The 14106-nt window shown below is 39.5% G+C and overlaps 1 protein-coding gene and 1 non-coding gene across 2 annotated transcripts; both read right to left on the bottom strand.

Annotated features, from left to right (window-relative positions):
- Nucleotides 1–3879: 3879 nt before the first annotated feature.
- Nucleotides 3880–3952, bottom strand: Trnat-ugu (transfer RNA threonine (anticodon UGU)). The gene has a single exon. It is a non-coding gene; the product is annotated as a tRNA-Thr (tRNA).
- Nucleotides 3953–4632: 680 nt separating this feature from the next.
- Nucleotides 4633–5721, bottom strand: LOC131672050 (dynein axonemal assembly factor 6). The gene is made up of 4 exons (XM_058948982.1): nt 5598–5721; nt 5324–5532; nt 5015–5142; nt 4633–4779 (listed from the first exon to the last, which is right to left on the bottom strand). Exons 1-4 carry the CDS (start codon nt 5719–5721, stop codon nt 4650–4652), a joined length of 591 nt encoding a protein of 196 aa, XP_058804965.1. The 3' UTR covers nt 4633–4649.
- Nucleotides 5722–14106: the final 8385 nt, after the last annotated feature.

Genomic DNA, 14106 nt, shown 5'->3' with positions numbered 1-14106 from the left:
ATAAAAGAAGAACACCGATAAGTTACTATTTCCAAATTGTCAATAATGTGTTTATTCATTTTATCCCAGAGAAACTTGAAGTTCCGCTCGAAAACTTTACGGAAAAATACGCAGACTCCATTTCACTTTGACAATCCAACAATACGTCTGGAGATCAATACTTTTGTTTCTTTGCTACACTGAACCCTATCTAGTTTTCAAACTCTCACGAAGCATTACGTTCCAACAGACAACTACATTCTATTACAGATAATTGCATTGTGAGAGGTAAGACTCCAATGAATTTACAATTGCCACTACAAACTCCAATGTTATCATTGATGAAAATGCTTTGAGAAATACTTTGCGTCCGAAAAAATAGAATTGCAGTTAATAAGCAAAATGAAATCAGCATAAAAATATGTGAAAATTGGCGACCGTACAACGGCATTGCCCGAAAAATGGCGCATGCAAATTATTGTAAAAATACTGCATTTATATTTTATAAAGTAAACCTAATTCAGTTCAAGATTAGGAAAAACTTTCTTATAGATAATTTGAACTAAGCTTGGAAATGACGAAACTTATTTTATTGCTTAATTTCAAGTTTTGTCAGTCTTTCACATCAGATATAAACGTAGTTTTTGTAACTAATTTCCACTATGTATTTTATAACTATCGTACCAAGCAGTTTCATTGATCCTGTATTATATATTTATATTGATATTAAATCACCGGCTGATGGGTACAACCGAATCTATTATGAAGGGACCTTAGTATAACCACTGCGCAATTTGTCTTTTTGCTTTGATGATTTATCCACCACGTGACGTCAACGCACTCTCATACCGACTGTGACTTTGTATTGTAGTTGAGTGAAATACCTACATGTACAGGAACTATTTTCTACCAGTGCTTATATATATATATATATATATATATATATATATATATATATATATATATATATATATATATATATACACGTTTTGTATGATTTTGTATTGATGTGAACTAATTTCGCCCAAGTTATTTCTGTCATTTTCCCATTCTTTCATTATACAAAAACTACAAGACTTGAATATTGATATAAATGTACGTTACATAAAAGTCTATACTCCTCTTTTTATGGCTGCAGAATATTAATACAGCCATATCAAGAAGATTCTATTTTCACTAGAGAATGGCACTGACGTAAATGCTAGCGTAAATTATCTAAACATAGCACTATTTGCTAACCCTCAGTTTTTTACACTATAATGAATAATCAATTATTTTACGTGGCAAAACTATATCTTGCCTATTTAGCAATTCTAAAAGTCAAGGGAATTTGTCGCTGAGTATATTCGTTAGAAATGTAATTCTGAAGAAATGTTTGAAATTTACTGTAAGCTCTGTAAACACGAGTCGATCAAAATAAAAAAATAATTTGATCGATTAAAGATTAACACTTTACGTAAAGTAGAGATAATGAAAATTTGGAGATATAATATCAACTACACATTAAAACTGACAATTAAACAAAAAAGAATGTTGCTTACATGAAGTCTATTTAGAATTGTTGAAAAAATCTATTTGCAGTATCATAAAAAAATTGAATTATACTATTGAATTTAATTGTACAAGGGCGCTATTTTAATTATGTGCCAATCATCATTATCATTAAATAACATGAATCACTCAGTTATACCTGAAAATATGAATCATTCAGATAATCAAGATCAGCAAACTCTTGCAAATTGATGTACAATTATATATTTGTTAACATCATTAAATTATCAATAAAAGTAATATATAGTATACGGTGTTCAAGCATAAGTCGAATCACTGTAAAGGTCAATAAATGAAATAATGTAATTTAAAAATAAAAATACAAGCAACAGAAATAGTGTATGTACCACTGCCGGGAATTGGCAAATCCATAGCTCGAGTCCTCGCCTCAGTTGTCATTTTCCATGTGCTATGGATTTGCCAAACCTTTCCCGGCCTGGCTAAGTAATCTGCTATTTTTTTTTCTTTTTAATTGATTACTAATGTTAAACTTTTCGAAATTTTCACTGAACTTTACTGTCCACTATTAACTGTAACAAACAAGTTAGAATGAATCGATCCAAAATATTTTCGAAAATTCTTGCAAGTTTCTTGTCTATCAAGATTTATTTTCATGCTCATCTAAGAAAAATATTTTTCGAGTATTTATCGTATCATGTCTGTTGTTTGGAAAATATTTTTTCTGCCAGAGTCGCGAAAAAACGTGTTTTCAAAATTTCTGATAAATCTCATCAATCATTCGCTGTGTTATTCCTTCTGACCGAACCTGTAATCAGCTGAGCGATGTTTTCATTCATAGAGATTATAATAAAAGACGTAGATAAGTTACTATTTTTAAATGATCGATAGTGTACAAGCAAGAAAACTTTCATGAAAAGAAACTTTGAAAATAAAATTGTCCCAGTGCAAGGCAAAGACAGAAAAGTTGTCTTTACCGTAGTGCATCCGATTTTACAAAAGCCCGTCTTCATTTGACTTTGACAATCTAACAATACTCGTGGAAAAATCAATACTTTAATACTCTGCTCTTTAGCGAAGCCCAAGTTGTCGAGTCTCTGTCTGTCTGTCTGTCTGTCTGTCTCTCTCTCTCTCTCTCTCTCTCTTTCGCTTGGCGTGTTATAGCATGAATTGAGAGCTCTATCAGATCGACAATATAACGATGCAGCAATTTTTTTTGTCCGAGTGCTGCTGGTTGTGTACCTTTGAAAAATGCCTTTACGAGCGCTTCTTTAACCGTGCACATCGTTACAACATAACCATTATAAGCGAAAAAATTTGCACGCTCTAGAAAACAAGGTGTAAAGTCCTCCTATAACATGCTGCATCATGCTTGCAAGAGAGCCAGAGGCGCGAGCCGCACTCTAGTGGTAGGCGATCGATCATACAGCTAAAGCCTCTCTCTCCCTCTCTTTCTCTTTCTCTCTCGCTCTCTCTCTCTCTCTCTCTCTCTCTCTCTCTCTCTCTATCTGAGCGTTTATATATCGCAATGCGGCGCCGAGAGTCGCTGGCGCGATAACGAGTTATCAGTGTCATTATCGCGCGCTGGCCCTGCGTAATGATAGTCTCATTATCTGCTGGTGTGTACGTGTGCATGTGTGCGCGAGCACGACCTATCGCTTTCCTTAATCGCTTCGCGCAATCTCCGCTGATTTTCGCTTGATGATGATGACGATGCTTCGATCGTTACTACGTATTGCTGAGCGCGCATCATGCCGCTCGAGTGTCACTAATGACCCGTCTGTGCAGAGATGCGCCGAGATACACAGAGAGATATATACAAAAATCATAATAATAAAACAAGAAAAATTGAATTTTCATTTTTCCATCTGCCGGCTACGTGCAGTAGTTATCCGTTATTAGTTATCCGTGTGTACGAATGCTCAAAGGTAATTAGCGAAATATGACATTTCCGCGATGCTTAACAAGGGTCATTTAATTTTTATGATGCAATACATCGCTTGATATTGGTTTTTTTTTTAGTTACACGCTTTGCTGCGTCCACACACGAGCACTGCGTTGTAATTAGTAGAGTTGAAATCGATCAGATGCACTTTCCAGAACTCTCGTATTAACGATATGGATTACAACCCGTTCTTAATGCTAATTACGAATTAGGTGGGCTCGGATGCTGCAGGCACGAAAGTTAAACCTACACGAGCAAATGAACACTCGCGCGCGCACGAGAGAGTGAGAGCGAGATACCTGAACTATTTTTGGTTAATTAGCGCGCAAAGTACAAGCCGAATGTAGATCGAGTTGCCCAACAAAAAATCAAACTATCGCAGACGTGCTATCAGAATTGCGTAGAATTAACGAAAAGTGACAGGAAAAAAATAGATAAAATAAAATTGCCCCCAGAGAGATTTGAACTCTCGACCCCTGGTTTACAAGACCAGTGCTCTAACCCCTGAGCTATGGAGGCTCGCGGCTGACGTCGCTTACTGGCACGCTATTTCCAAGCGACTGTCTCCGTCCTTGTTTCTCTCTCTCTCTCTTGCTCGTTCTTTCTTAAAGAGCGGTGGGGAGAAGCCGGCGTGTGCGACACGACGCGCAGCCGAGGCGAAACTTGTAATTGTTTTTCATACTTTCGCGATAATCAAGCTTGTAAGCTTATTAAAGAACTTGAAAGTTCGATAGCATCAGCTGATGTTTTTCGGCTGCTACTGACAGTGTACGCAATTTATTAAGCTTCGCCGAGATGAAAGTTTGTGCATCATATAGCCGCCGTACTTTTGCTTTTTGTTATCGGAAAAATTCTCTTGCCCTGCCCCTAGCCAAGTTTCACGGCTGCTGCTGGTTTATCTGACTTTCGATACCGTGATTGCATTTTATATGCAAAGTTTGACGCGGTCAATACGTATATTTAGACTTAAATCACGCTCGCAACGACTTGTACTTTGTATCATATTTTATTTTTTCCGTTCATCGTGAGCGAATTTATTATTGTATATCTTAAGGTTTTGACGGAATCTTTGAGGTAGATGAAGGAAAAAGAAGGTTCTCAGATGAAATTCTTAGAATTATTTATTTGAAGGATAAAAACAAAGTATTTTGCACTGCGTGCCGTTAGATCAGACTTAGACTAGGAGGAATCGACGGGCATCCGTACATATTCCCCATTAGAAATTGACATCGTCGAGCTCTCTGGTGAGCTTGAGAGTTATCTCGAGGCACTCGCTGTCAGAATGCCACTTCGCCGACGAGCCATTAGGATCAACGGGATGGGGCGTCGGCAGTTGCAGCCGATATCTGCAGCATTGTCGATCACGTAAAGGAAGAATGCAAAGGTCAGAATGATAGGAAAAGAAACGAAAAGAAGACGGATTGCCAAACAGTCGAGAAAGCTTTCAACGTCGCGGCCCTTTGAGGAAACAAATAAATCCCGACAAGAGAAAATCACCTAAATATACTCCGGCGCGGCATGCATCCGGCAGCACAAGCGAAGCGCGAAGATCAGTTGGGCCGATTAAATATCTTTTTATACCTCGGACTGCGTAGATCAACGACGTCCGCTTCGACGGACAACTCGACCCTTTCCCTCTGCTCGCCCGGCAGTCGCACCAGCAGGCTCATCCACTCACACGACGCAGTTGCCGGCGTTTTCAGGTTCATCTGCAATTCAGAGAGGCGCGTTTGTGCGCGAATCTGTGCGGCTAAGCTCTAACGAGCTCCCCGAGCCCCTTAACGAGCCTTCTTATCCAGATTCTTGCACGCATGCATGCGCATTTTCGCCCGCGCGGCTGTTACAGATATGAGCACTGATGTTTTTTTTTTTCTTTTTCAACGCGCTTACGCCGAGAAAAATGTCCTCCGTGCCGACTGCCTGCTTGAATTTCATCTGGTACTCGGGCACCGTACGTGGATCTTCGCTCAACAAAGCCGCGCTTATATTTGCCTCTGACGGATGCCATATATCAGAATTGGAGACGATTTGCGCTGCTTTCGCGGATGCCACTGCTTCCGAGGACGATGCACATGCTGCTTTCCCAATGTCGCTCGGGCCTGCAATTCTTGTTGTTAGAGAACACTTGTTAATTATGCCTTTGCATCGGCGATTGTAGCTTTACAAATTTTTTGTCTCGACAATCTCTGCCTCAGATTGCCGTCGTCGGAGTCCGAATCGGAATCTTCTTTTGGAGGACAGACAAGTTGCTGAAGATCCTTTATCTGTTGGACAGTGAAACCTTCCATTATATTTATTTTCAATGACACGCAAACAGTTGGAAAGGTTACACTCCAAGAAGCGAAAAGACGCGAGAAAAAATACAATCCAACGGAAAGCTAAACAATCGACGAAGTCATAGCAACCGCGCAATGTACACAGCGCCACCTGTTTAAGATATCGCAGTTTCAACTTTCAAGTCGGATCTGTCGGATTTTCCTCGTGCAACTGCGACGTATTACAATGTCATATATAATACGCTCAGCGCTCAGAATGCTGATGCTGCCTAATGTGCTGATTCGACCACGATTCACGACGAGGTCCACGAGATCGTAAGAGTACTGCCTACTCGATGTCACTTTATGTTTATTGAACACACGTAACGCAATTGAAAACGTGGCGAAATTAATCTACCATCATCCTCATCATATTGTCCATCATACATCATATATGCAATTCAGTTGTAGCGTAAGGTTTTTGTACACTTTTACTCGTAACCATGGAGACTATGTGTAGGACTCCATGGATTTAAAATTCTGCGCCAGAAGAACTGCTAAACCGTGACTGCAGTACCGAGAGTAATAGAAAATGGAATGAGTATAGTGGCTGCGCGTTACCAGCTTATATATGCGCGTACACCAAAATGTGTAGGCCTGAAAAATTCCAAGTTAATTAAGTAAGTGAGAAAAAAGAATGGATATAGCAAAAAATCTGCCGACGAAAAAGGCATTCGAGCTTTCTCACTTTTCTCCGAGCATCGACATTGAAAATTTTGAACAGATCAGAACCAATCGGCAAAGCAGAGCTATTTGGACACATATCATAAAAACCAACTCGAAATGTCGATAGTGCAGTCGTTCAAGTTAGTTCAACTAGCAATCCAGGAGATGTCGCTGTGCTTCGGTAATTTTGCACGAAATCTTTTCGCGATTGCTATATGTTTTGATCGTTTGATCACGCTCTTGTCAACGCGACAATTAAAATAATACCACTTGCATATATGTCATTGGCAACTCTACTAACGGAAAAAATTGAACGGTTTTATTAATAATGCCACGCGACCTATAAATAGTTGTAGCTGTCTCGCTTTATCAGTTTGCATAAGATTTGCCGTTTATAAGTACATAAGTACAGCTGCTTAAGATTGTCAAAAGACGATAAGTGCCAGCAGACATCAGTTATCAAAGAACACAATTGCATAATCTATGTAGAGTATAATTTATCGCATCGTGCATCATACATATTATCGACATATAACGCTTGTGCATTAGCGATTAATGAACTCTTACAGTTTGTATTATAAAATGTTGTTTACGTCATTAATAAAAGAAAAACATTAGCCATGGCGTTCTTTCGCTATATGAAGTTGACACACGCGTATCGTCGCTTATTCGCATGTATATTTACCTATGTTAATAGCCTGTCGGCTTCACGATTTGACCAAGTGCATGGTGCAGGAAGCCTTGATGAAAAAGGAAATTCGTATTCCGAAACATCAAGGTTGTTACTTTCAATTTCTTACTAAATACTGGGCTCTGAAATTTTAGTTATATACACCAGAACAAGATTAATTTATATAAATAAATAAAAGACGACTTGAACATCTTTCGCAATTACTCGCAAAGTTATGCTTCAGTCAAATCAATATTGGAACAGGACCATATCGCAGGCATACCCTTTCAAATAAGTCCACCTCCATTGAACTGGATTGAACCGTTCCCGAGATATGCGGATACAGGACATTCTGGCCTCGCCGCCTGTTTCAAGTTGGCAACAAAGAATTTGCACGAATCTATTTCCAATGGTATAATCCTGCCGATAAACATTGCGCTGCGGTCGTTTAGATTGCACAAATTCCGCATGCGTACAAAAGCGCGAGACTGGAATTTATTTTTCGCATCTATATCTTTTGTTCCAATCGCCCGTGAGTCTTTGTTGTTGTATTCGACAAGAGCCACTTTGTCCGTCGCATTCTATTTTTCTTATTATTATATTATTCGCGATCGCGGTTATCTGAACACTTGCCTTCAAAATTAGCATAAAAGCACATCATCGCCGATTCAGCCACGAGTGTAAAGACGCAAGTACGAAATTTTGATGATTCTTTATCTTTCGGCTGGAGAAAAAACGAAGCGATCGAAGAAAAACTGCGTGCGAGCGTGACTCTGCAAATAACTTTTGCGTAAATCATGCGCCTCAAACGCAAGCTCAGTGACCATACGCGCGCGTGCACTTAGGGATATCCCCGGCATAACAAATGAAGTGTCTATGCATAAGATTAAAAGTAAAAGGAAAAAAGAAGATCCGATTGAATGCAGACATTACGAGTATATAAGAGTTGCCCAGCCGGAACTTTCGTCACGAAAAAAAAAGTTGACGTGCTCTGGTATATTTTTAACGGCTCCATTAATAATCGGACGGGCGGGTATAAGATGCATTAATTCGCGTGACGCCGTTTTTGCGCGTTTCGGCTTAAGACGTAGAGACTTGTAATTGAACGATCGCGTTTTTACGCGCGTGCTAATGACGACAAGACGATAACTTAACGTTTTTTTCAGCGCCGCGATTCATTCAACGTTATCGTGGATGCACGGAAAAAACGCTCTGTTGCTGTCACGTGGTTAAGAATACACAAAGATTTCTTGACCTTTTATACGCTCTAGTTTTTGACATAGATAAAAGATACGGCATTCTGGCATTCTTATCGATCGAGAGCGCGTGCTTGACAAGTGAGTTGCGATGGATTGCAAGGCGGAAACTTTACGTACATACAACATAACACCAAACATTAAGCGCGAGATAATAACTTACGCGAAAAAGACGCAGAAAAGAAAATGCTTCTCGCTCGAGAAACTGTAAATTATGCCTGACAAGGTACTTAATCAAGCAAGAATTCGCTATCGTGAAAATCTTACGCAAGCAAAATTATCATTCCGAAGTTATTCGAACAGTATTGTTCTGGATGCCGGAATGAAATTTTCGAAAGCCGTGAGTCGGAAGAAATGGGTAAATGATAGATGAGTTCAAAGTCCGCAAGTCGCTTGATAATACATTGCATTCCAAGACAAAGGTCGATTTGCAATTGGTAGCACATTGACGAACGGCTCGGCGACGATCTATGTCACGTTCCGCGAGTAAACACTATTATCATTTAACACTCGTTTAAATTCAGTTGTGCGTTACTTAGTCGATTGAAAGAAGGAAAAAAAAATGTAAAGGAAAAAAAGGGAATGGAGTCAAGTCAGTTGTGAAAGTCTAATAAGTATTCTCATGCATGCAGAACAAGCTCCTTTTTTATTATGTTGCTGCATCGTTCTAGCCGCCACATATCATTCGAAATGGAAAAATCGATTTGGAATATTTCTCACGATCGACGCACGACTGTCCGCGCGAATTATTCAAAAGTTGGAGGAAAAAAAGAGTTGATGCTCGCCATTAGCATAAGCCACTTTTGCACACATTTTTCACGAAACACAATGTACATTTGGAATCGTCTCGGCGCGTGTATGTGAAACGATGGCGTCACTGCGGTATAAGCCAAATGCCATCCATTTATCAAACACACTTCGCGACTTCCTGCCGGTATCCTTACGACTTTGTTGTATATTGTTTAACGGGATTCCCAATAAACGTCTGTATCGTCGCGGTGTCTCGACAAACACACTTACATATTTACGACATGATAATGCAACGCTGAATCGTAAAGCATCCGCGTAATTGAGGACTCAAGAATGTTGAAACGGCCATGGTATCGTCGCTCGGCGTCGAGTGTGAATTAGGTAGGCCAATTCGTATCGCGAGCGCGCCTCTTTGGCAATTGCGTAATTGTGTTTTCTCGCTGAGGGACAGCCGCGCGCCTATATATGCATATTACGCGCCCGTCAACGAATAGCTGCCACCATCGAGCTGCTGTTCTCTTCATTCTTCTTTCGCCTGATTTTGAAAACACCGTGCGTCGCGCGGTATAATCGCGCGCTAAGTTTCGGCGCAAAAAATAAATGGATCGGGTCGAGCTGCGCAGCTTGGCATCGCGGGAAATTACGATTTTTTTTTCGCCAAGATCACAGATCGCCGATGAAGTAAGATGTATTATTTGCAGAATTACGTGATTCCTCGTATGCAGTCATGGAAAATTGCCGGTCATCCGCAAAACCACTCGATTATTGCGGACGATAAAAAATTGAAGATCCTCGTCGGCGGTCATCGCTTACGCAACACGCGAATCGCAGAAATTTATCGCTAAACATTGCGCGAAGGCAAAAATCACGCGAAATAAAAGTGCCGCGGGGGCACGGGGTTGGAGGGAAGGGATGACGCACCTGTGCGCCGCGACTTATGGCGTCTCTGGCGTGTTGCCGGTGCGGCCAATCGGCGAGCGGCATTGTGGTGCGACTACGCGCTCGTGGGTGCGTGTAAAGCTACATCCACAGTGCCGTAGGTGTAGCGACAAAGTGCCCTCAACTTGCTCACCGGTGCAGCAGGGTTGCTGAACGCTCACTCGCGCGACGACCTGCGGACACATATCTAGTCGACTAGCGATGCGTCCTTTGTCGCCAAGACAGTGGCTTTCGTATGGACTAGTAGATAGGGGATCGTCCAGGGACCTAGATTTTTTTCTCAAAATCTAACCGCTTTTTTTTCGTTATTTCTAAAGGTATGCGGCCACGCGTCTATAACAATTTACATGGCAATTCAGTTTTTCTCCTCCGATTGTTCATTCGAATATACATATTTATTGAAGAGGTTCCGTCTTCGTTGCGAATTAACTCTCTTGATTTAATGATGATTAATGTGCGTATACAAAACGCGCGGCTTTTCAATATTTCTAAATTTGAGAAAAAGAAAAAATAATTTTATAAATCATACGAAATTGGACTGCGACTTAATTAATATTTTTTCTGTGAATACATTATATGTATACACGCAACACGCAACACTCAATATTTCACTAACTATAGTACTCGGAGCATTCTAGGCATTGGTTTGAATGTAAAAGCTTAACGTGCGAATTTATTGTCACCATAAACCAATGTCAATTGTCGATCAAATCGTTACGACTTAACCGCGTTTCTATTTAGGATATACATAATTGAAGACTCCATGTATAAATGCCGTATCTCAGAGCAAGACCTAGATCACATCATTTGGCAATGCTCACTTTATAATGAACAACGAAAAAAATTAATTAAATAATTGTATGCAATTAAAATGTATCTCCCAAAGTAAATGACTATAATCCTCAGTAAGTCTAATGTATCTGCGTGTAAATGTTTACTAAAGTTTTTCAAAAAATGCAAGCTTAATGTACAATATGAGGATAACGTTAAAATTAACTTTGTACGGCTAATAAATCTAATATAAGATTTGAATGCTTGATAAAAATAATATATATCTCAAAGGCCGATCCACGAATAAAACCTTTGACTTTGGAAGCTTGCCAATACAACAAAAGATTCCACTGTTTGTTTATTTGAAAAAAAACAAAAAGTTATTTGTTTATTTGAAAAAAATCGATCAAATCCGCGTTATAAGTACTGTTTACACTGAACTGTATCACGTGTACACTTTAGGAATATCAGCTGCTTTCACGCTGACATAATAATTCGTCTCTTCATCAGACGCGATGAGATGGCGATTAAGATTTATCAAAATAGACGCTCAATTGGACGTATCTTCGGATCCGCGTGCTTTCGATCGTCGATCATCAGCAATACATCTGCAATTTTCTCCGTGCGCACGAACACGCTGTGTTGCGTAAAGGTCAATTTTATAAGTTTCACGCGTAACGAGCGCCTTGCCACTTCCTGCAACGAGAAAATAGCCCATTTAATTTCCCAGCTAATGCACGCTTAATTGTCTATTTTCGCGCTCGTCCAAATTGTTTTGTCGCTAGTAATTTGACGTCGAACGTCAAAGTACTTAGAAAACGCCACGATGCAGAAAAACAAAGACATCATAATACAAAAGCCATATTCCGCGGAAACTGAGTTTGCAAGGTATGTAAATGATGTGATTTTAAGACGGGCCGTGAATCACAATAAAGTTTCAGAAACGGTGAACTCTTGTAAAACCCTTGTTGGAGCGGTGGCGTTAAATGATGCGTTTATAAGTTACTTTGAAATTCAACGACGCAGTGCGGACATGTACGTGCAGTGAGTTTCTGCACATTGACAAAATTTACGACGACGACGCCATTCTGATCTGCCCCGAAATCTATTTGACCCGTACCGCAACGTCACTGGACGGAGCAAGTTACACTTTTCCAAATAGAAACAAACGTCGAAAATCTGGTTATTGTCTAAACGTCGATACGTGGTTTAGATGAAGGGGCGCGAAAGGCGCCTTCGCAAATATGAATGCATATCGCATGGTGTGCCAATAGGCGCCATGATTATAAGACGTCAATAATTTTTAAGATTTTTTGTTCTTTCTTCGATGTCATAATTCATTACGGCAATTGGCGTTATTAAACATTATACTATCTCATGACACTACATGCATATATATCTATCTAGCATTGACCTTCAATGCAGTAGCTTAATATTCATTGTCGCATATGGCAATGTCATTCAACAATTTCCTCGAATCGTGTACATATCGCATTTAACTGCCTATCGAAGCTATCAGCGTCGAGGCAAGTACGTTGGGCTTCGCATTTCTGCAGATGTCGCTAAACACAATGACATTTTCTATTTACAGATAATTATGCCGTAAAAGAGCTTCAGGTTTTCCACGCAATGATCGCCATACCAGCAGCGACAGCGCAGCTACGAGCGTAGGATTACTAAGCAAAATGCACCACCGCGGACTCTACGCGGATAACTCGTTAGCATTAGCGAATTAAATGTTCATGTGTGGCCAGTCATCTTTTTCTCTCTTTTTATCTGCATATGCGCACGCGCACCCACAAAAATACCTTGTAAATAGCGATATCGTTGATCAATAATACTCGTGCAGAGTGTAATATAGGTGTATGCAGCAGTATCGATAAAGCATCGCGATGAAGAAGATCGATAATGTATACGTATCGGGCGGTTCCAAGAGAAAGAGAGCGAGAGATAAAAATGGACATCTGTATCACGTGAGTTGCACGCGCTAAGCACTACAGCCACTGAAAAACGAGGCTTCGTCGGAAAATGGAGACGAATCTTCGGTCGAAAAAAAAAAAAAAAAAATCACAGCGTCTATCGGGGTCAAAGAGTTCTTGCAACGTGTCAGTCTTGTATCCACCACGCACGCTTTTTTGGCTTTCACGTGAGCATCTCAGCTCGCACTTTACAATACAAGTATGCGAGAGATCGATGACGTTCTTTGCCTCCGCGTGATCACTTATACTTCAAGCGCGGTTCATCATCTTCTATCTCTCATTTGACTAATATTCGTCTGCCTTACTTTGTTTTCATTTGCTCCCTTTGTCGCAACGAGTATTTGTATTTTTTTCTTTTTTTCTTGTGACTGTGGAAATTTTCCGGCGAGAATCGGAAATTGTGATGATGCACTTGACATTTCCTTCTGGGAAGCTTTAATATATTCGTTCATACATTTGTTGAAATACTTGGCCTGTTTACGATTGTACGATACGCGATAAGCCACTTATAACGGAATTTTTCTATAGAATGTTATGGCAATTGCAGGGATATTCTCTTAGGAAACATAAAGTTAAGTTTATTCAATTTCAAATAATTAAGCTCGAGTGTAGCTATACGTCACACGAGAAACATTTACGTACAGTTAAATTTCAAAGTATTCAATTGTTCAGAAGATTTCGCATACTGCGATTGTCATGTAAATTTTGTTATACCTGTATGTTTTTATTTACAAGCTATATATAACATTGACGTCCGCGTATATTTGGCTTGGCCTATTTATGTTTTGGAAATTCAAAAATTTAAGTAGGTATCTGAATGATATTGTTCCACAAATTTCACTGAAAGATTAATGAAAAAAATCTTAAGCGTCTCTGATTCTTCTTTTTTGTTTCAAAATTTTGTTTAAGTAAATTATTTATAGATTACGTTGCTTTTTTTTTATTCATAACAGTCAAGTGTACTCGGAATGCTAAGTTGGCTTATTTTCTTTTTCGAATATGCTTCGGCGGCTTATTAACGGTGAATGACATTACTTATAAAAATATACGAGGTCGTAATCAAAAAAGAATGAAGTGAAATAATTAAAATTTTATGTGAAAGTACTTTTGAGTTTTGAGTTTGTACTCGCAAAACAAAATTTTAATACGGTATTTCCATATGAGTTGGGTGATGAGACACACGCACACAAAACATTTGATAAAACTTTTAAAAACTTTGATCATAGATTACTTCATATCCCTCATTTAAATCCCATTTGGTCGAATAAAAAAGAAATCCAGAAAATCTAAGTATTACGCGCACGAAACGTGCGGCAGAACGTCAGAA

This window comes from Phymastichus coffea, unplaced genomic scaffold, assembly GCF_024137745.1.
Source record: "Phymastichus coffea isolate CEN01 unplaced genomic scaffold, Cenicafe_Pcof_1.1 PCOF00141, whole genome shotgun sequence".
Classification (NCBI taxonomy): domain Eukaryota; kingdom Metazoa; phylum Arthropoda; class Insecta; order Hymenoptera; family Eulophidae; genus Phymastichus; species Phymastichus coffea.
Note: the sequence above shows the minus strand (reverse complement) of the source record. Positions and strands in the feature narration are given on the sequence as shown.

What these genes read in the sequence shown, in the direction of transcription:
- LOC131672050 (XM_058948982.1), bottom strand. Translation starts at nt 5,721, where the DNA reads ATGGAAGGTTTCACTGTCCAACAGATAAAGGATCTTCAGCAACTTGTC. An exon ending in ATTGTCGAGACAAAAAATTT is followed by an intron (nt 5,533 to 5,597) that starts GTAAAGCTACAA and finishes CAAGAATTGCAG; the next exon opens with GCCCGAGCGACATTGGGAAA. An exon ending in CGGAGGACATTTTTCTCGGC is followed by an intron (nt 5,143 to 5,323) that starts GTAAGCGCGTTG and finishes TCTGAATTGCAG; the next exon opens with ATGAACCTGAAAACGCCGGC.